We start from the raw sequence: 24,119 nt of genomic DNA, 5'->3' as shown, positions 1-24,119 counted from the left end.
CAATCAAGCAGTAAGCAAACAGATATACGTTGCAAACAGTGTAATCGAATAAAATATATGTGGTTGACAAAGGGTAGTTTCCAACTAGTCAAATGAGTTCACTTTTAACTAAACGTCAAAATACGAAATTAATACGAATTCGTATGACAAAGCAACCTGTGACGTCATGGAATACGTGACAAAATGTCGCACTTATTATTATTACATCCTTTATTAAAATAAAACTGTTTTGTAATCAGAATTTCGTATTTATCTTTGACCTAGGAAACTACCAAATTACGTCGTTTTTCGTTATGGTTTGCAACTTACCGCTGGGTTTTAGTAGGTATACCGGGTGGCGACACCCGGGGAGTCCCACATAACCACGTCGTCCCCCCGGGCGGAGGTCGGGGCCCCGCTACGTATATTTTTACATAGGAATATTCATAGTTTAATTAAAAAAAGCATGTATATAATTTTAATATTTTATTTCATCTACTCTTTCCTTCGCACAAAAAATGTACACATTTTATATAGTCTTACAACCAAAACTGACATTGGAAAATACTAAGACACGTTAGGGCTCAGGGTGCGCAGACTAAAGGTATCATAAAATGCCTTATTACTCATACCTCCCCATTTGGGTGCTTGTTTAAAATATATCGAGTTCTACACAAAATGATATCACTATGTACAATTGTACAGTAAATGCTTATATCAAGATTCATCACAATTTTAAATAAAATTACACAATATTTAATCACAAAGGAAATTTATGTGATACAATAAATATTCGAAAGTGCGGTGTAGAGATATAACATGATCATATGAGGCCGTCGTGATTGTGTATGTATATAAAACATTACAAAGATTTAGAGAGACACGCTGAACTTATAAATTAAGAGATTCAAATACTAAAAATGATTATTAGTCGAGATTCGAATTTATGATCTAATTTAAACGGCTTTTACAAATAACTTAAAAAAAAGAACTGTTTACATTTCCCTCAGGTATATACAAATATGTTTATAATTTACTGGAGAACAAAACATGGAAATGCTTAAAGTGAAATATTAAAAAATACAATTACTAAAACATTTTACCAATTACCTAGTACTTTACGGCCTCAAATAAAGTATTAATTGTATTTTAATTAAATCTTAGTTACAAATACCACAAAGGCATAAAAAAATAACAATAAAGAATAGCTGCCCCCTCAACTCACCACCTTAAACATGCTATGGCCACAACACAACTAAATTATCCGAAGAGAGCACAGCGTGAACATTGCCACGACGTAAAAATATAAGATAAAAGCAAGTGACAAACAAAGTATGACTTCATTTGATCAGAGAAATAGTAGAAAATGAAGTATATTAAGACAACATCTGAAAAATATTAAAAAAAAAAACACAGCATGACTAACAACATTTTACTAATAAATTAAATAGGTATGTAAATAGATTTGTATAGCGCGGTACTAAACTCGACGTCATTAAATAGGAAATATATTTATTTATAATATTCTACACATATAACAACAGAATCTTACAACTGATATTAATATGAATTATATTTGCTTTTCTTTGTTACCAATGAGCAAAAAGCGTCGAGTTTACACCAGCCTATATTATGTTAATCTTTTGGTCCTGAGGTAGTTTATACTCTCACAAAAAGTTCGGCAATGTGATGAAATAATTTCCTTAACATTTAACATGATTTTACGAGACGCTCGTTGTATAATAATAAATTACAATTACACAATAATAGCACAAGTAAATTATTATGCGCTAATGTACTTTAAAAAACTGTATCACGCACATACATTATTATGTCATGTCTACCTCCAAAAGCATTTGTCAATATCACTCCAGGATGACGATAAAAAGTTAATATAAAATTACAAATTAGTTTTCCTAGTCTTTAACAGTCTTTAAAACCCAATTTTGTAAGTTTTCACTTCCATAGGCTCCAGCTCGATCTCGCTCAAGCTTTTTAATGATTGGTAGGTCTTAAGGCCCGTGAGGCTGACAGATGCTATGTTGTCGATACGCAGCCCAGTGAAGGCGGTGGTGGTCGTGAAGGCGGTAGATTTGTTCCGTGACTTGTCTCCCACGTTGCAGCTGTACCCAGGCCGCTGTAGCACCATGTAGCACGACGAGCTCGGGAACTGCTCTAGAATGTCGTCCGTGATCGTGCGCAACGTCATCAAGTGTAATCCCGGCGGGAAGTCTCGCACGAAGCTGAGGTGAGACCTCACCTCCACGTCACCAACTTCGCTGGTGTCCAACAAGTACACGTTCACGGGGTAATTGAGACTTCTACTGAAGTACTCCGCGTTGATTGAGGGTAACTGATACGCTGTATCTTTTTGATCAGGGCTGAAATGTCGCTCGTTTTTAGATTGAAATTCCTTTTCGCTCGTGTCCCGTTTCTTCCTCGCCGGCTCGGACATGGACTCCAAAAGGAGCCAGTGGTGGAAGGTGGTGAGCTTATTGTCGACGATGCCCTCGCCGACGCCGCGGAAGTCATCGTACAGAGTGCGACGGTCGAGCATCACTTCCAGGCGACCAGGCTCGAACCCGGCGGCGCCTTGCGCGTGATTCGTTACTAATGTCAACCGCGTCTCCTCATCTTGCAGCCACGCCATAGTTGTAATAGGATAGTAATTCGCTTCTATTCCTAACTTACTTACCTTCACTCTTTTCTGATATTGGAACCCATTCTGGTCAGTGTAAAATTCTGGCACCTCCCCATTTTGTATATCCGTCTGTATTCTCATGAAAAGCTCTGTTTCTCTATTTTTGGGCGGACTTTCAAAATCGACTGTAGTTTCCATGAACACTCCGCGAGATAATGTGGGGTCGTTCACGTTATATATTCTAACGGTGTGCACTAAGAAAGGCACGTACATAGTTATGATTTCTGTTGAAACCGGTCCCGAGACTATAATAATATTATCATCTTTATTCAAGTTTGTTGCATAACCATTCAAAACGTTTTTCTCGGGCGCGTCGTAGTCGGGCATGAACAGGTACGCCCCAGAGTGCCTCTGAGCGCTCTGGTACGCACCGAATTGTACCTCTACAACGTTTTTCTTTTTAGCATCCTTTCTGTATATTTGTTTCAAAAATCCTGTATGCCTATTGATTAATAATTTCAAAACTGAATTCTCTAATTGTATATCGCCAGGCATCATTTGCCTCGTCGGGAATATATCGGTCTTTTCTGCCATACAGATTGAGCAAAACACGACGCAGTGGTGCGATTTGTTGACGTGCTCCTCTAGGTCGAAGGTGACAGTGGCGAGCGGCGGCAGGGTCGCGACGAACATCACGTCGAAGCTGGTGTCGCTAATGACACGGCGGCCATCGTCGCGCACCTCTATGTTGGGCGATATCTGATACTGCACGTACTGCTTGCGGCGAGTGTCGTATATCCTGATGTTGGTCGTGTTACAATTCACTGTGATCACTTCTGTTCTCGTTTCTGCTAAAGGATTGAACAGTATCAGTTTCCTCTTGTCGAGAAAGGTTATTTGCAACTTCTTCGCGGGTCTCCCGTAAGCCTCCCATTCGAGTTCACTTTGTAAAATGTTCTGCGAGTGCATTGTGTGGTCTGGGACCATAATGGTAGTGAGCGCAGCCTCCTGCAGTCGAATGCAATGGTATAAGCTAGTGAGCATCTTGGCGCCGTAGTCATACATGACGCTGGCTCTGGACGTGCCTGTGATGGCGTCGTGGTGCTGGAACAGACCTAAATTTCTTCTAGCGTTTATTAATTGCTCGTAGTATTTTTCCAGTCTTTTCCCCGAAGCTTCAAGCTCTACTTTATTCTGTTGTTTCACGAAATTAGAGACGAATGTAAACAGAATTTCAGAAAGTCTCAACTGATGTTCAAATTGCCGAGCGAGGAGTTTGATGTAGGGTCTGGTAGTATAGTAACCCGACCAATAAGCTGGTTTTCCTTCACTAAATATATCTGAGTAGACGAAAAAGTCGCCCTTGAGACTAGGAATGTTTTTGTGTCTTTCTTTCATAGCTTCGAAATAGTCTAAAGGTGTTCCGAATTGAACTTCTGCATTAAACAAATCCTTATGATTGTTAATGTAGGTAAACATCTTCATGTAGTTGGTGTATTGGGCATCGAATTCGATGGCGAATTCGTACCGGAAGTCGTCGCCGAGCGGCACTAGCACCACATTGTGCGGCGTCAGGGAGCCGATACGATCGTACTCTTCTATTAGAGTCTTGGATTTGCTATGAAGATTCTTTTCGGTAATTTCTTCATGTTTGGCGGTATACTCGGAGTATTCACCAGGTATTTTCCTAAAATCGAAGCTCAGGCATATAGAGGGATGAGGGCCGCAACTGCTTTTTATGGAATAAATGTCAAACGGTTGATTGTGGACCACGAGGGAGGGCTTCTGGCCGGACCAGCCCGGGATCCAGTAGAACTCTTCGATCTGCCGCTCAGCCAGCCACTGTTTCCACGCGTAATGGATTCTTTGGATTATAGTACCTTCTAGGCCACTTTTGTCCAGTAAATAAGGCACTGTAGGTCCATGTCCAAACGGGTCGATAGACCAGCCTGTCCTCGGAACTATTCCTAAATTTTGTTTTACCCAGTTGTGCCCTGAAATAAAAAATAACATTAACATAGGTAATGAAAATTTATTTTAAATTTTGTAAGTAACGCATAGTATTTTTTTACCTTCAATAAATTGATCTATGATTGAATAAATATGAGTGCAAGCCTCGTCGGGCATCACCCAGCCGCCGGTAGTGATCTCCAGCCTTCCTTCTTTGATCAACTTCTTTAACGCCTGCGAACAACGAAAAATATACATTTTACATTGATTCGTTCATCGAAATCGTTTATTGTCTATAAGGACCATTCACTTCAGAACTCTAATTGAAAGACAAGATTATATTCGGTTTCTTTTGCTGGAGAGGTTAGGCTATGGCCACACGGCGGTGGAGTGGGGATAAACGTAAAAAATCTCACGTGATTAACTTACACTCGCATAATAAAAACTTTTTGTATAGTCTGCGCGGAAAGTCTACTCACCGCTTGAGGCATATATGCGATGAGACGGGGAAGTGCTAAGCTGACTCAGTCCGTCAGTCACTGTTCGTCTTCTCTGCCGTCTTGCATACCTTAGGCGGTGACTAGAACTTCTACATCATCTCCCTAGCATAATCCCGTTTTTCACATGGTCCGCTTACCTAACCTAAAGATTTGACAGGTCCGGTTTTTTACAGAAGCGATTGCCTGTCTTACCAGACAACCCGCGAAGGGAAAACCAGACCAATACAGGTTAGGTCACATACCTTCGAAAATGCATTACTCGGGAATGTGGGTTTCCTCACGATATTTTTCTTCACCGCTAAGCGCTGTAACTAGAACTTCCAGGCCAAATAAACTCATGTTACCTTTTGTTTGACCGGATGCGAGGTCTCCCACCACGCGTTCAAAAACGATATCTCAGTCCATATGAAGGTCATGTTAGGGTATTGGTGCAGTTTATGCACCATGTTGTTGATTATGTTCTTGGTCTTCAGCTCGAAGTAATGTTCGAAGGTCTTCAGCCATCCTGGGTCGTTGTGAGAGTGAGGAACAACGATGACCTTAAAAAAAAATCTTTTAGTTCTCAAGCAAGACCAATTTAACCCCCCAGCTCTTTTGAATAGGTCTTGTAAAAAAAATCTAGGATCTTAAAGGGAGGAAGAGAAAGAATCTAGGAAATAGCAGAAGAATTTTGTTATTAAGTACACTTGAGAAATTATAGCATAAATGATTTAAATGATAAATACATTTGCTTTAATTGCATAGTAAATCGTCGCGATGACTTCTAATCAAGTGTAGGAAAACCGCAAACAAGGGGGTGTCTTTCCTGTAAATAATTACTTATATTTTCCTAGTACTTGTAATGTCTGTTACGATAACTATTTATAACACAATTACAGTTTAAATACATTTGAACGACGATAGAATACAAAATAATAATAATAATTAAATAGTAACTAACATTTTTTGATAATAAGTCGCAGTGTTTGAACGCTGGCATATAATTTGTATTTTAAAATTAACTAACACAACATTTAAACTTGTTTTGTTAGTTAATTGTAAAATACTAATTTAAGAAATTTAAACTGGTATTGCAATTTCAAGTGATAAAAAAACCTGTTTCTATTGGTACTTCAAGGCAATGTAAATTTAAAGTACTTAAGTAATCAATTATTTCTGTACAGAGGAGTTGAAAGTGTTATTTTTAACATGAAATTTTCTTTGCAGTAATTACCTTTAGTCGAGGACGGCGAGTATCATTTCTGATTTTTTCAAAACGCTCTTCGAAAGACCGATCCCAAAATTCTTTAGTGCGCACCCAACCTGGCTGAAAAAACAAAAAAACGTTTTCATGCTATTAAAAAACTTCATTATCATTATATAAATTACTATGCGTACTCCGCCGTGCGCGATAATTTTTAAGAACATAAAAGTGGGTTTTATCGCAGGGTACATTGCAAGTGTTCTTTGTATGTTGGTTCATGTAGTAAAATTGATATGTAATAATGACAAAAAACCATTCAAGTGTAAAAGAATAGAGCTTCCAACTAGTCAAATCAGTTACTTTTTACTAAACGTCAAAACACGAAATTACTATGGAATTTGTATGAAAAAGCAACCTGTGACGTCATAGAGAAACGTGACAAAATGTTGTACTTATTATTACATTTTTATTTGTTAGAATTCATAAATAGGTTAAAAAGAAAAAAGAAAACTTTTAAGTCACCTTTAGATCTGTCTTTATTTGTTATTTTAATCAGAATTTCGTAATTTATCTTTGACCTAGTAAACTACCCAATTATGGTGTTGTGTGTGATATCCGTCGTGTTACTGTGTATAATGAAACTATGTTCTACAAAAGGGACCAGCATGCCTTAATCTTCCAAGGCATGCGTCGATAAGCCGCTAACGATATCGCTTATCGGAGCAATTATTTGACATTTATTTAAATATTAAATACGACAGAAAACTATAAAATAACTCAAATTCGCACGAAAAAGTTGCTTCTGTTGGAATACTGTTTTAAGCGTATTTCAATTGTGTAAGACACTGGCGGAATTCTCATCCATGTTGTAAACTTATTACACCCTGTATAAGTAAAATTGTCTGAGAAGCACCACATACAACGTGCGTTCGACATCCTTCCCAAATTCAATTCAAATTCCAAAATATCTTTATTCAGTAAGTAAGTTTGAATCGTCAATGTTTTGAACGTCTCATCCGCCTAACAAAAGAAATATGGAGCATCCTACATCAGAAACCTTTAGGCAGCCTTGTTTATTACACCTAGGCACAATACATCTTCCACCCATTATTATTCTGATTAAAATAAATAGAAGCAATATAGGTAGCAACATAATTCTATACCATATCTGATTCAAATATCAAACAACAATTACCTATTTTATATATGCGTCTGCCATTACATTATATTTTAGAATAATTATATGCCCGAGCAATGAGAAAATAGGTAATTATTACGTGTAAATCAATACAACACCTTTTAGTTTTTGGGGAACGAAGCCTGGAAATTCGTATTTGAAAAATGATTAATTTCGCCCGAAAACTTTTCGACTTATTATTCCACTATTGAGAACTATTTAATTTCTCGGTGGTCTAGTGATTACTTTGGCTCACTGTCCAGGTGTCCTGGGTCGATTCCCGAAAATCATAAATGTAATCAATAAAATGTGACGCAGCCTATACCCATATTATGTACCTACGTCTTAAGAGTCAAGACAGAGATTACAGTGACTCAGTACTACATAAGGGTACTTTTTAGGATGTTGCTTTTATCTTAGATTTGGATTTTATTTTCTCAATTAGTGATTCACTATCTTAGGAATATGTATGAAGTAAAATAAAATAATTATTTAGAAAGGGATAACGACAAAACAATGATTTCTAAAGTAAGGTGGAAAATCTTGGATCAGGTACAAAGAAGCGTAATTAATCCCTGGACATATTGGGGGTGTTTCTGGTAGCCAATGTGCCCCTCTATCTATTTTTTACTTTGAACACCTGTCAATATTCCTAAATAACGTTGTATTTCAACAATTTCACATGTATTGTTTAATATTTACTCAAAATAACGAGTTCCAAAACAAATAACTGTCGAAATGGATTTTTTCCAAAGAGTAAGCCTTTTTGAAGCGGAAACCGGCCGGCGTTATTAAATAAAATCAAATACGAAACATGAGTACTGCAACATATTCGATGTAAAGCTGCGCAATTCCTGAATTCCGGTTGTCCAATTAGTAGTCCTCGTATTTCCAATAACACTGAAACCTGATGCATCCGTGGCCAGCCGAATGGCAATCCGTTGATAAACCAATTCCTGCCTTAGTAAGCCTTCACCAATGCTTGTGCATTTCCAATAAACGCAGAACCCTAACTTACACAAAAGACGAACGAAAAAGAAGTATTTATTTACTTTTTTTTTAATATTTGACCACATAACGTAATAGCACATAGCACGTCTGCATTCTCGTAGGGGTAGGCAGTGTATAGTATGTACACCACTCGCCGCCAGACATGTTTAAGTCCATATAAAATCAAATCCTGGAAACTACGTTATTTCAATTATCTGTGACTTAAAACTCAAGGTCGAATTCAGTGATTTAGCACGCAAACCGGGATTTGAACCCGTAATACCTAAGTCAGGCCTTTTCTAAATAGAGCTATTACGGATTTGACCACAATGGTCAGTGACGATGTGCCGTGAGATATTGAGAGGATTACGCTTACTTAGCAAATGTCTATTCACTCTACCTTTGAGAACTCCCAAGATTATAATGTTACTTTACCTGGAACTCGAAAGAAGGGTACACCTGAACGGTGTCTATATCTGCGGCGCTGTCTCTAAGGGCCGGGCATTTTTCCTCAGGTACCTTTAAACAACAAATAATTATTCATACATTTTATTCTGTTTAGCCTTCGACCAGTTTATGTCTAGTCTACTTATTAATCTTGTTCCGAGTATTACTGAATGCTGAAACGTGTCCCCGTAACTTAATTACGTTAGGGCTAAAACAGCTCGTGGGTATAGCAAACCACATCCCACTAACGTCTGTTCGTATCTACGAAACAATACGAGGGGACATGATGACCAACAGCAACCATCAGCAAAACACGCCATATAGCAAAACTTGCATTACGTAATTCTACAATCGAAAGTCGATTGATGTAAGTAACCCACGGTGAAAAGAACAAATAACAACAGTGTTTGTATACTTTAATTAGCGCCGATCAATTACGCACTTTTTCTTGATGCAGCGTCTCGCGGAAAAACGGCGGCGACTTGAGGTCGACGTCCTCGCTGCCAGCTATGCTGTTCCCTGCTAACAAAAAGAAAATCTCCAATGTTTCTACGTCTTTTATTCCTCGTTCAATTTCCAATTGTATTTTTATTTACACTCTGGAAACGACAGCACGTTGCGAAAACGTGAGGTCGGGAGTGTTCTGGGTATTCGTGTAGCTGACTGTTAATTACACTACATTGAAGGATGACTGATATAACAAAACGTGGACTGTCATATTCCAGTCCTTTGTATCGTAATGTAACATACATGTGTCAGTGACATCGCGGACACGCAAACCACAGCACGAACGGGAGCAATGACAAAGAGTTTGATTTCCTGGAAACTGCCTGAAATGGAAAACTATTATCCTACCTACGGATGTCCGCCCGACTGGCTATCGTCTGTCAATACCACACATATCTTAACAAATGGAAATTGTAAAAGTCAACAGTAGCTGTTAGTAAATATAGAAAAGGATGTACTTTGCTTCGTAAAATCAATCTACATGATTTTTGACTTCGTGTTATTAAGGTCTCAAATTATAAATAAAATAGCATAGGTGTAGTAAATAGTTTAAATGTTAACTACTTCATAATAATCCGTGATAACCTGTCATAGGCCTTACGTTTAATTAATGTTTTACTTCACACATGTATTCATTATAACGCTATTATAATGAATACATGTGTGCTATGCAAAACTTAAGGTAAGATCCTCTTATGACTGGGATTTTATGGGAAAAGATCTTGAGAATTCAAAACCACCTGGTGTAACCAACAGCTTTTCAAAAATTCACCTACTTTTTAATGTACTTCTTTATCAATAATAGTGTGTGACAGACGACATGATATCTACATACATATAACCAGGTATATAATTATATTGATATCACAAAAATGTAACTTTAAGTATCCGAATAAGCCTATCGTATCACTTTCACTCATGTTTCTAGAATTATTTTTGTTTGTAGCGGAAATCGGCAAATACGATTTTCTTGTCCGCTAGGAAATAAGGGATATTTTCACAATACGTACAATTTATGTTCACAAGATAGTCAGATCTTCTGGTAGCGTAACATAAAAATGTAAAACACGCATAAAGTATCAATAAAAGTGGTTTTAGTCACGGAACGTAGCCCTTTGAATTAAACTTTTCCCTTTATTGGTTTCACCATTTTGATTGCCGTTGTCTGCTGGCGTTACTGCTTCAAAGCAAACGCTGTGCATATATCACAAGGTATATTGACGCTTGTATAATAATCACATTGATAGGTGGTGGGCTAACCCAACCCCCCAGTATCCCCCACCGCGCCCCCGTTGCATACAACGCAGGGAGATCATGAGTTATTTAATGCAAATACAGGGCTAGGTAAATAGCTATCGATTTACAACCACTACTTAAGTATATAAATCGCAACAATATTTGAACTCGCACTGGCACAAAGTAAGTTAATTCAAAGTTTGTTGGGTGAGTTGTCGTGACATAAATTTCTCTGACTGTTACGGGAGATAACCACAGATTAAATATCATTACAGTCTGCGGTGCGGAAAGGTGTTCGTGGACTATTTCCAACGCACACAAATAGTTAGAAATAGTATAATTATAATTGCTTTCGAAGTCGTAAACCATTAAAAGATACCGGGAAATTGTAGTCAAGATGTGAAGACGGTAGATTTTTCTTGATAATTTTTGTTTTGAACGGCCCTGTTGTATTGTGGCGCGTAGTTGTGTGTGAGACCGTGATCTGCATGCGAGTATTTCCTTAACCTTAATATCACTGCCCCCCCTCGCCGTACCTACGTCCTACTTTCATTGCACACGGGCTATTTCTACGTAGGTTGCGTAGCACCATAATTTCCCATCGTATATAGTTTAAATTACATCGTGAGATCGTAAAATAAAAATACATTCATAAGCCACGGGGCAAAATCGGATGTCATATTGCATCGTTCGATCCCGAAACATCGCGCTCGATGAATCGCGCAATGTAATAAGGCCCTTGAAGATAGTTCAAACCCAAGTTCTATTGCAGTAATATAGTAGAACAGACATTTCGGATAATGAAGTAGATCAACTTAGTTTACAAATTATTTTAGAGGCATAAACTCCTTACAATACTAGTTTCCTATTAGCAAACAGACACATTAATATTTCATGAACTGGCATCTAAAACAAACATTAGCCATGTGTGTTGTTTGATCAAGACTAAGTACTCGTATTTTTTAAAACAAATTCTACAAAGCTTAGCGGAATGAATCACATTAAAATGGTAGAAGTTTTAATACCTACGTACTTTAAATACAATGCGACGATAAAATTTTACGAATACAATTTTGTGTAGCTTATCTAAGAATTGTGAGATTCTCGCACGAGTACACTTGGTCCTAAGACAACAAGACTCCAGAAAAAAATATCTCTTGCACGAAACGTACCAGCGAGGTCGTAATACGGATTTACCAGTGACACAATGTTATCAAGTTATGTGCCCGTACTGACTGCAGGGGAAAGATAACCTAATTGACCTTAGTATTACAATATAGCACTTCACTCTGTCTTTCAAGTCGTATCACTATACGACTTGAAACAATAAAATAAAAGCAAGAACCTGTTCGCATTCAGATAAAATAAATCATGCGTACATCCTCCTCTAAATGAGGCTTTTCCTAGCGGATTCTCGCATGACCACGTTTAGCAATTGTCGCATTATATCTTTATATTTATAAAGTTTGGTGGTTAAGTGTAGTCATTACGACACAGATTTCGAGTTCGGTTCTCGGGCGGCACGAGCTTGTGCCCAGCAGTGGGACATGTAAGGGCTGTTTAAATATATATTTATATAAATCCGGTTGATTTATTTTAGTCATAAGTATGAGGAAGATCCTACGACTAAAATCAACGTCTTTGGTTAGTTGGAAAGTAAGTAAAAGTTGCTTGTCCCTTCAACATCAACAAGCAACCTTCAACAAGTTTTTTTTATTTCTATAGGACTGTAAGAGTTATAAAGATATCATGAAAGTTATTGTTGATTTTATTACCGCTCGCAAAAGCCCATGTGACAATATTGATTACAGAATACATATTCACCCGTGACGGAAACTGAATTATGGCGAGGTCGGTTCAGTTCCAAAAATGTACCTAAAGGTGGCTCTGCCCACACCATTACGGATTACGGCCTATAATTTTAATTATGTATTTCTAATTAAATTGTATTATACAACCAACCACCAGTATCAATTGAAGTGCAAAATTCTTAAGTATGATATACAAGATACTGTCATTTTTATAACGAGTTTAGTATTGAACAAAACATCAACATCATTTGATTGTAAACTAGGTAATACAGGAGTGAAACCAGAAATCGATTGTAGTTCAACGCGATTGTCATATCCGTCTATTGTTAAATTGCTAAAGACAATGCTATTGCTTTTTCCTCATTTATAAGGTACTACCACAGCCGACAAGAGGGATTATGTAGTAGTGAACCCGGGGCGACGTTACCACGACCATTGCAATATTATATAAGAACTAGTTGACGAAATGAGTCAGTTGACTTTATATTAATAAAATAAAGAATACATGCAGGTGATTGTTCCTATCGCAGCGTGAGCTAATTGAAAACACATTTCTTGCACGTCATGTTTACAACTAGGATTTTCAAACTACACTCCGCAACACCCTCCTAACATGCCTAGTATTCCGTGAACCGGAAAATACAATTTTTATAATAAAAATACCATTACGTAGTGAACATTTTCACCAGATATTTTCCAGGATTCACGGGAAACGTCCGTCTGAAAAGAGTAAAAATAACTCATAAAATCCAATACCGCGTTTTCAAATGAATCCTAGGGTAATACTTGCAATAACTAATACTGGTAACGCGCTTCAAAGGCTTCGCGTCTGGAGCATTCGCCCTCCTTATTTGAAATTTTCAAATGTGTGGTCATATTATACTGCAATATAAAATTTCTTCCCATCAGCTGAATGCTAGCCGGCACCACGGCACAGAGTTTATACGAAACCACGCAGCGGCGCGCCCTTTTTCGCTTCGGAGATTCAACATGACTTCCTTATTTTTAGATGTATTTTTAGGAGTAACTGCTGTATATTGAAAATGTATACAACATTTTCTAAAAACGTCTAGGGCCCTGTGCCGAAGTTTTTCTTGCAGCTACTTTCCCTCGGCTATACAGGTTGAAAAGCTGCAGCAGGCGAATGAGACGTTCGACAAAAAAAAGTTGACGATTCAAAGAGTAAGTTTGTATGTTACCGACTGAATAAAGATTTTTGAGCTCGAATCAGCTTTTTTTTTTATCGCGTTATTCATTACGTTGTTAAGAACAAAAAAAAATTTTATCGTCGGCTTTTGTCTGCCTGCTGTTATTTGCATACACTCGTAATCGTAAATAGGTTATTTGATCTATGTTAATTAAGAGTAAAGTCATTAGAAGTTTGATATTGTGTGAAACAATAATGCTAAGTGGCTGTGGTACGGTTGGTTGACCATATTGACCGTATGAAGTGCTCCGCGGAAGTAAGACATAATGCGATCTTGCCCATATACGATCAACTGGTCAAACTAGTTATCGTACATAATTGCGATGTGACGTGCAGAGCGTCTTTCAAAGCAAATATTATTTATAAAACAACTTCGTTGATAAGAATTATGAGGAAAATATAATCTTGTAGAGTAAAAGAGCGACTTAAATAAATGTTTATGTTCATGAACATAAGACGCGTTTACAACACATAATGCTCTAAAGAGTATGTGTAAAACACAGACGCCATATTTTACACCCTTAGCAAAGCCCGCTACGTTATAAAAGCAGTTTATAAAATTCACAGTATATTTTATAAAAGGAACTAGAAAGCTCTGCACCTACGGGTATTAAATTATATTAGCAGCACTTATGTTCTTTGCGCATTATTTGCAGATGCAAAAATATTTCTTTTTACTCGCTTTAAATCTGATTAATTTATGGTAACTGCCTACATTGCTCGACAAAATGGAGTGACCGATTGATTACGAGTACCAACGAGTTTCAATAATTAATACACACGGGCTGGGAATCGTACCTTTTCCCGAGTGACACGTTTAGTGCTTTATACTACATCTACAACATTGTTGTATCATTTTCATACTGTAAATTCATACCTACAATAAAATAAAGAGTCGCGCGATTATCATATTAAAATTTATTGTTCTATTCTTTTTTTAATATGTACAGTCAAACCACGCCGCCCGCGCCGCGTCAACCACTAGTAACATTTTGCGAAAACGGATACCAATACTTTCAAGGTTTAATGGACCAATGATTCTGAACGACATTGGTCAAGAAATCATGCATAATCACGATAAATCTTAATTATTTTTACCTATTTAATGGTTCGTTTTGTTTTGTATGCGGGAGTATAAAAAAATGGATAACCATAACTTACAAACTTCTAATCTTATTTATGTCTGAAGTATATTAATGTTACAAGACGGCACAATGCCAATTATGAAACCGTACGTATTAGTAGGACTATAATAAATTAACGTAAGTAGAGAATGCAATGTCTATCTCGTGAGATCTCGTCAAATTTTTCGGGATCTATCCCAAAGCATAATATGACGAGATCCCATTCGAGATTGACGGGATTGGGCGAATCTCCTTGAGTTATACTTTTTGTTTTGATTAAGCTGATTTCCAAAGAAAACTTAATTATTTAGTTAGTGATATTGAAGAATAAAGGTTCTTGTTTAGTTCAAAAAATACCTCACTGTCACAAACAAGCGGTTTTCATCGTTTTCAGCTATACTAACTTTACATTTTTTTATGAACTAGATGGGATATTTCCAATCCCGCGGGATCTCGAAGTTGCGATCTTGAGTCGGGATAGCATTCCCTAATCGTAAGTGTCATTGGCACCGCAATTACAATATACCTAATGCACTCATATGTAACGTATTTTACAGGCGTGATTATATGCAGACCCCCTAGTTTTCCCTCAATAAACACTTTTAAAAAGTCATAAGAAGACAACTGGCATTCATTTTATTTTCGTTGCTATAAAATAAATATGGTGACCTGAATGTTGAATAGTCTATCACGCCAGAAGGGGCGTGATCTCTAACGGCTATTTTCAAGAATCTAACTATCCACCGTTCTCGCTTTAGTTGTGCTCCCGATCCGGAGGTCCCGGGATCGAATCCTGGTGGAGACAAATCACAAAAATCACTTCGTGATCCCTAGTTTGGTTAGGACATTACAGGCTAATACACCTCATTGTCCAAAAACAAGATGGTCCATGCTTCGAATGGCACGTTAAGTTATTGGTTCCGGTTACTACTTACTGATGTAAGTACGTAGTCGTTACATGGGCTATGTACTCTGACACCAGGGTTGATGAGGTTGGTAATCCACTTTCATTGTTAATCAACTTTTGACAATTGATACACAATACGTCAACATAATAGTCTGAAGTTACTTTAGTAAGCAGAAACGACCATTAGTCTACTTCCACGAAAAACTCCATTCCCTTAGTTTAAAAAATCTATCGAACATATATTACTTTTGGCTGTGCGTCAGTCAGATAGAGGACTCAGGACAAAGGATATCTTTACTCTCGTCGATGTAAAAACAGTATTATTACATACAGCAGTAAGTATTATGTCGGTGTGCAGTCCCGGCAGAGGAAAACGCGCAGAATTATAATGCAATCTCTCGTGCGAAGCCATCTCTCTCTCTCCTTGGCATTTATTATTCCCATCTGATGGTGGGGTCTGCCTTCTTCGTACTTCTCTTCCACTTCGCTCTATCGGACGTGTCGTTCTCGGAGACATTGCACATACACAGGTCTCGTGCGAAGCCATAATAGACGAAAAACTCGAGCTACGCAAAGCTAATTTTACAAACAATTTAAATTCTTATTGTCATAGATAGGTACATATATTTTGTAGCGATGAAATAACTTATAATTTAATAACTTTTTTGTATTTGTATTTAATGTATTTATATGTTCTCCCTATCTCCCTATCCATCCATAGGGAAGGCCCGTGCCCCAGCAGGGGACGTTAATGGGCTGATGATGATGATGATATGTTGAATATTCCAAAAAATATATATTATAGGTATTTTTGTGTTATATTTAACTGTATAATAATATCTTCTATGCTGAACTGGGAGCAAATAAAAAACAGAATACATTGAACTGATTTTCTCCCCGGACATTTCGTCGGCCAATTGTTATGGGCGATATACTGATCCTCTGTCACCTCATCATAACCATCTTACGACTTCGGATGTCCGTATCAACAGCACTTACTTGTCTTTGCTTAAGCTGCAAATTGTCTTTGATTACTTATGGCTCTGCCCACTCCATTAGGGATTATGGGCGTGAATTTATAAATGTATGCAGGTATGTACTTCAACAAAAACTTATTTTATTTATCCAACAAGCACCACATAATATTCTACATAATGTACTTATTTCACATAAACCGTTGCATAATTGCGTTTAGAATCTGCTAAAACTAGAATAAGTAAATAATTAAGTGTTAGTTGTCAATACAAATTTTCTGCCACTTTTTGCGGGACAGCAAGGTGACAGTGCCAAATTGTCGATAAAAGGACTATCGATAAATTCAAAAATTCGTTCGGGAAATCAGGTTTAAAATATGATACAAAAAAATAGTTGCAAAATTGTCAAAAATGAAGTGGAGGAAATTAAAGGTAATAAAAACAAGTAAAAGTGGCAAGCCTAGTACATTAAAATATTCGCCAGAACTACGATATTTTGTATTAACTCTATGCTGCAACTTTATATTCAAAATCGCCATGAACAACTGCGTGTTTCAACCCCAATGGGAGGAAGTAACTGCGTAATCCAAAATCCAGGGGAAAATTGGGACCTGAAATTTTGACCTGCTTTTTGAAATGAGCTTGTCTTTTGCGAGATTTTATTCACGAAAATCATATCCGAATATGATTTTAATAAATGGCGCTTTCGTAGTTTTACTATAATATTGACGTGGTCTTTGACATTGCCATCGATAACTATCTACAAACCGGTAAATCACTAGCGCTCGATGAAAGTGACAACTACCATCTCCGTGACAACTAGAAAACAATCGCTCATAGCCGCTTGACTGATCCGCATAATGTGCGAAGCGTGTAGGTAAACAAATCCGTAAACAACAGGACGGTTATAATTAATATTTTTATTTTTTACGAGAAGTTAATAGAACTAATGTGATATAAAATTACTAAAATGTGAAGCCTCTGTAAATTTGACGAGCCCGATTCCTTTTTGCAACAAAAAAACCGTGTACAATTAGGCATTTTTCAAGGACGTTGTTTCAGCCACGCATTTAGACTACCTGTCACGTCTAACGCCTGTGTATGTCTACTCCTTTCTCTTGTTACTCTTTGACAACGCTCGATGTTTATCGAAACGTCATTAGTAACATATTTTTAACATCAATTTAGATTAATTCAATAATTTTTAGCTCGTATATTGTGTATTGTGCCACCAAACAAACTGAGAAGTTAATATTTATTCCAATTTTGTTGTTGTCTCGACTCTCCGAAGACATGTCGCCTAGTGGGGCTGGGAACGAGGTTTTAGACTTTCGTAATTAGACTTTTACTATAGAATAAGGGATAATACCACGTATATGTAGAACGGCAACTCTTCACTCCCTACCAGCGAGTGAGCCAGGTTTACCTTACCCGCCCTCGGTCGTGCTTTAGTCTTCAAGCGCGGACCATTGTACTTTTCATTCTCATAAGTATATTTTATATGTTTGAATTTTGAAATTGGACGCCGACGTTCTTTCGTCTGATTCGAAATTTGACCTGACAGTCATTGCCCACGCCGGCGCGCCCGCGCGGCGCCTTTATCTCATTCATTTTTCATGGTGGTTGTTTATCAAAATATGCTAACAATTTGCAATAAAATTTTACCTAGGCTAAATGCTTAATGTAAAAAAGCTTCTTGTACCGGTTAAATTAGGTACCTATTGTAGTAGGCAGCTCTTAGACGTCACTCACACTGTTGCGCGTGTACGATAATGTCAGTGTGAATGTAGTGTCTGTGTAAAACAAGGTTTTTTTGTATGAAGTGTCAGTCAGTCAGGCCGTAATGTTATGTGCTAGAGAGTAAACAGGTGCGAGAGACATGGTTCAGAGCACAATCTGAGGTTATCAGAGAGTATGCTCACGTTGTGGCGATATAGTCGCTATAAAGCTTTGACGAACTAGTGGCTATTAGGTACCGTCATACGCCCCTCAGACGCAGATATTCTCCGTTTCCGTCACTGGGATGGGAGGGGGCATAATCAGTACCAGGGGAGTGGAGTTACGCATGGAAGCTAACTTGAGCTATTGGACAATGGCAGAGAGACACAAATAGCGTTAACATTATTATAACAAATAAACCACAGGGCTTCACAATAGTGCATAGTGGTTTGCGGTTGTTGCATGGTTTGGTCAACTTTAACATTTATAAGCACACATTTATCAATGTTTGTAAATCAGTGTTTACTGTTCACTATTCGCAGGTTAATATTAATTTGCCGTCAATAGCAAACATATCCCGATTGCGATCTTTATGAAGTATTTATACGTACATATATTTCATTTTGGAACAAGAAGTGACTAATGATAGCATCAATTACTTGATGACATGCGGCGACCAATTGACCTTCAACTGCTCGTGGCTTGCCACTGCACTAGTTGAGCAGCAAGCTAAGCGGCAAACAATGATTTGACATAAAACTCTTGCTATTACTTACATTATAATTTGTTGTAAGATTTACAACATTATAGGCATGCAGTTTATCACTTGCGGTCGGCGGATTAATATATGAGTTACGTGTAGATAGTATGGTAGTTATCGAACCTACTTTTACAATATTTTGTTCATATTTCTAATACAGTAAAGTAATACTTATATTTAATTAGGTGTTTAATTTGTGTGTGGTGTTAAGTGTTTTTTGCTGTGAATGTGGTCCCCCGGATCAAACCATATCTCACATAGTGAACGAGTACCCTCTGCACCGGTTCCCAGCTGGCATAGCCGAGCTGCATTATGTGACGGATGCGGCAGAGACTTGGTTATGGGAGCTTAAGCTGGATATATGATCCACGCAGGATATTTTCTTTTTGTCTGCCATACGCAATAATAATAATGATATTTAATTAGGAACGTAGGTATATCAGAGATTTTACTGAGACCATTAGGACTCGAACACATCCGGTTTCCATGATTGTATTGGAATGTAAAATCGAATTGAAATCGAAAATCAGAATCATTTAACTTGTTGAAGGTCAATTTGTCATTTTTGAATCAACGTCATTTCGCAAGGTGTTATGGCTGAGGAGCAGAAATGACAAGAAACTGCAACAGCAACATCTTTTAAATGATTGTAGGTATACATTATAAGTTATTTAAATATAAATCGAGGAACACATTTAATATTAGGCATTTTTATCATTCAGGCAATCATTAATCTTATAAGAAGCTTTTTTACATAAAGTAAGCTCCACATGGCCTTAAAATTTACTATTTATTTTTAATTTACTAAATTTACACACCAAACCCCATAAAAGATGATTTCATTTACTTAATCTAGAATATTAAATCGCCATTTGATTTTTATTCCTTATAATATTGAAGCTTATAGTGCTTATTTGATTGAATTCAGTAATCGTCAGTATATTTATTTTTTAAACAGCTCTAATTCCTTAGAGTCCCGACAACGCAGATTATAAATAGCTGCTCGGCAGCAATCCTTTTATGGATGATTAAAATAGTTTCCACATCAGCAACTCGCCCCCACAGAAAAATGCCGTAAGACGTTATGCTGTGGAAGTAGCTGAAGTAGACAAGTCTAGCAGTGGGTACATCAGTGAGTTGGCGGATCCATCTGACGGCATAATAATATGCTGCTGAACTTAACTAGCCCGCTAGTGATACAATATGTGGGCTACATTGAACTTTTTAATCTACAGTAACTCCTAAGAAAACAGTGTGTTCAACAAAATCTAGTTTCTCGTAGTTAATTTTAGTGTTATTATTTCCTTTCTTTGCGTTTAGTAAAACAAATTTAATACACTTCGTTTTATTAGCATTTAGAACTAGGTTTTTCACTGTAAACCAATGTAGAACCTGCGACAGGGCGCTATTTGCTTCGTCAAGTTCCTTTAGCTTTCTGTCGATTTTAAAAGAAAAGTGTCATCTGTGAATAGCATAATGACTGGTTGGGTCTCTTACTTAAGCCGCGCCTGGACTGGACTGAGCGGTCGCATCGCATGGAGCGTCATTTATGTACCTATCAATAATGTGCCAGTTCCGAGAATGTTTCCACTTTGGGAAATTGGGAATACAGAAAAAGCCGGTAGTAAAAAGGCGCAAAAGTTATGTAAAAATATCTTCATTAGCCTAGCCTTTAGGTAGGCTAAAGTACAAGAAACAGCAATTTGAAAGGAAAAGGCAGCCAGTGTCCTAACTAATAAAGAGTTTTTACAAGGGGAACATTTCCAGGGACATCACTGATACAACAATAACAATTCCCGGTATGGATTTGACGATCTTTTGAACAGTTCTTTAAAGGAATCAATACAAAGCGAGAGACCCTAGCGCTCCGAGACAACTCCAATGGACGTGCTTTACTACTTACACCCTGATATTACATGAATAAAAATATGCACTAACCTGTTTTATTATTATATGATGGACTGCTATAGTAGTAACAGTAGGCTCCAAATGCCAAGACCAGGAGAAGGATAGCCCAGACCCTTGTGGACAGCGGTCGGCAGCGTCGGATGCGAGTCCTCATCTTGGACGCTACATAGAAAAAAAGACAATTACCGAAAGAGAAAACTAAAATCACACTTCATGAAAATAAGTTCAACAGAAAATATAATAAAGTTTTAAGGCTTTAGTCTCCTTCCAACGTAACATAATTAAAAAATATAATTCTAATGTCGATCGACATAGCGAAATGACGATATTCAATCTTTTTTATGGTTTGATAAATATTTTAATCTAATGAAGTTTTCAGTTTTTTATTAACCATTAAGTTGAGAATTGATAAGAAATATACACAGGTGGACAGAAAAACCTACCTAGAAGAATTATTATTTGTTGTATAAATTATTTTTCTCGCTCTAGCTGAGTACCTTTCGCCTACATTATACCATATCCATAATCGTTTCTATGGACGGAGTTATTCCCAAACGCCCGACAAACAAAACTTGAATCTTTTTTTCATAAGTAGGTGTACCTACCTATCTACCTATATATTTACTGCAATGTTTAACTGTATGTATACTTTCTAATATCTGTGATAAAACTTATTGGACAAACACATAACCCTCCTTTTTCGTTGGGTAAAATTATTAATATGACAATATGACCTTACTCAGGAGGAAATAACATAAACTGCCTATATACGTCCCACTGCTGGGCACAGGCCTCCCCTCAATCAGCCAGAGGGGGTACGGAGCATACTCCACCACGCTGCTCCACTGCGGGTTGGTGGAGGTATTTTTACGGCTAATAGCCGGGACCAACGGCTTAACATGCCCAGGAGGAAATAAATTGACTATATTTAAAAAAAAATACTTGTCTATGAATCATTATGCAATAAACTAAATTTTATTGTTAACCCAGTGAACTTTGAGAATTTAAAAAAGAAACAATCATAAGTAATGGTTGGACAGTGTAGGTAAGGTGCAAGGTGTTTCATCAGAATCAAAAATAGATTTATCTGTGCATATCAGTAATTTAAAGTAGGTAGGTGACTGTTACCTAGTACACTATACCTATAAGTAGCTGAAAACTAATATTCCATTTATAAGTACAGCTAGTGCATAAAACTACTCACTACTCTAGTGTACCAAACATTGTGCTGACCTTGTCAGTCTTGAACAGATGAGTATCTTTAATAATATGTCGACACATATAATTGTTATAATATATAAATAAATATCAATACTTAAACTACCACTGGAAGAAAAGGAGTAGATAGATTATGAAGATCTCATGTAACAACTATGTATTTACATCAGTAAGTAGTAACCGGCATCAATGGCTTAACAAGCCTTCCGAAGCACGGATCGTTTTACTTTTGGACAAAGTGATTTTTGTGATATGTCCCCACCGAGATTCGAACCCGGGACCTCCGGCTCGTGAGCCCAACGCTCAACCACCGGACCACTGAGGCCGTTGGAGTAGAAGATTGAGGAATGGGAAGGAATATGTAGACACAGACTGTTAAATATAGGGGCAGTACCAACACCACCCTTTCGCGAAGCGCAATCGTAGCATGACAGCCACCGTAAACAGCGATGCGACAAATAAACTAAAAATCGAAACCTCATTAGCATGTCTTTGTGTGTGGCAGCTCTAAAGAACATTTCCAGAAATGGACAAATCCATGGGATCATGGCAATGAGAAGACCATCATACACATGAGACATCAACCACGTGAGACATCAATCAAACAGCGTTATGTGAGTTTCCACCAACAGAGTGGTTGGGTGGATGGTGGATTCGGCAAGCTTGATTCACTCTAAACAGCTGATCAGACAACTTTCCTTGAAATAATCTTCGAAGAAGAAAGCTAATTAGGGTACTCCCACACCATTCCAGGCTCACAAAGCTCCTATACAAGACAAAGCTCATTAAGCCCCTCTCTTCAAGAAGTGACATCCATCTACCTTTACACACTTTTTTGATCCGATTCTGTAAATGACAGGTAGTAGTCATAGTAGAAAATTATCAGAGATATCAGGAGATATCGGATAATGGATATTGGATGTAGTGCATAAGCTACCATATAAATACTTTTACTACCACTTTGAACTCAGATGGGATGAAGTGCGAAAACACCCTTAAAAGCTTTAGCTTTAGCTTTTGGACACCCAAATGTCATGCTGGTTCCTCTCACATGGAACTTAAAACTAATCAAGCAGATTGACTCCCCTATTCCCAGTAGTCTTACCGAGTAGTTGGAAACTTAAAAGAACCAGTTAGCTGCAAGTTGGACTTTTGATTCTGGACTCATATACAACATTAATATTATGGTGTTACTTCTGTGTTATGTGCCCAAATCTCCATGTTAAAAAACCCAAAAAAAATCAAATATATAACACCTACCCAATATTTTGTATCAGTTGTAATATAATCTTATTCTTTGCATTATGACTCTAAAACTGGCAGTAGGTATGCTAGCAAAAAAATACAATTAATTTAGAGGCAAACTAAATAAGCTTTATCATTGATAGCTGCTAAATAAATCTTAAAACTATATTATTTAAGTTAGGTCCGCCAAGAACACATATTTACAAAGTCGCTTTGTTACGAGCATTGTTTCGATGATCAATGTTTCTTTCAAAAAGCTCAAGATTCGAAACTATGAATCTGCAATTGCTCCAAACAGATCTGACAAGTTAAAACATATAATTTTCCTTATATAATAACAACAATAAGAAAAATCGCCAGGCAAATTAATATCTTAGTGACATGCAAAGAAGTAAACAATTAAGAATTGCCGACAGAAAGCTCCCTAAAAAACACCACGCTTTTAATACTTACTCTGAAATAAATCTCAGTTTTACTTCAAGGGCTGTTCACATCTTTTTTTATATAATATTTTTCACTAGCACACTTAACTATAATTTAATTTAATCAAGAATAACAAGGAAAATGCTGTCCGCTCTGCACTACACTCAGCTTGCCGACCAATCACCTAACATGAGCAAATGAAAATAAATTGTG

At 37.3% G+C, this 24,119-nt stretch overlaps 1 protein-coding gene across 2 annotated transcripts; it reads right to left on the bottom strand.

Moving 5' to 3' along the window:
- Nucleotides 1-450: 450 nt before the first annotated feature.
- On the bottom strand, nucleotides 451-24,119 carry LOC126380766 (alpha-mannosidase 2). 2 transcript variants are annotated; one of them, XM_050030364.1, is made up of 8 exons: nucleotides 23,937-24,119; nucleotides 21,051-21,182; nucleotides 9,310-9,389; nucleotides 8,856-8,939; nucleotides 6,284-6,376; nucleotides 5,415-5,609; nucleotides 4,693-4,804; nucleotides 451-4,614 (listed from the first exon to the last, which is right to left on the bottom strand). In XM_050030364.1, exons 2-8 carry the CDS (start codon nucleotides 21,172-21,174, stop codon nucleotides 1,913-1,915), a joined length of 3,390 nt encoding a protein of 1,129 aa, XP_049886321.1. In that variant the 5' UTR covers nucleotides 21,175-21,182; nucleotides 23,937-24,119; the 3' UTR covers nucleotides 451-1,912. The 2 variants fall into 2 exon arrangements, with proteins under 2 accessions (XP_049886321.1, XP_049886322.1); XM_050030365.1 differs by having other exon boundaries at nucleotides 9,310-9,386.

Source organism: Pectinophora gossypiella, chromosome Z, assembly GCF_024362695.1.
Source record: "Pectinophora gossypiella chromosome Z, ilPecGoss1.1, whole genome shotgun sequence".
Classification (NCBI taxonomy): domain Eukaryota; kingdom Metazoa; phylum Arthropoda; class Insecta; order Lepidoptera; family Gelechiidae; genus Pectinophora; species Pectinophora gossypiella.
The sequence above is the reverse complement of the archived record's forward strand: the minus strand, read 5'-3'. Positions and strand labels throughout refer to the sequence as shown.

Bases quoted from the DNA above. Each gene is read 5' to 3' on its own strand.
- LOC126380766 (XM_050030364.1), bottom strand. From the start codon at position 21,174: ATGAGGACTCGCATCCGACGCTGCCGACCGCTGTCCACAAGGGTCTGG. The intron at 5,610-6,283 runs GTAATTACTGCA...TTTTTTTTTAAG, and splicing joins CTCGCCGTCCTCGACTAAAG to GTCATCGTTGTTCCTCACTC. The intron at 4,615-4,692 runs GTAAAAAAATAC...TTTTTATTTCAG, and splicing joins CATAGATCAATTTATTGAAG to GGCACAACTGGGTAAAACAA.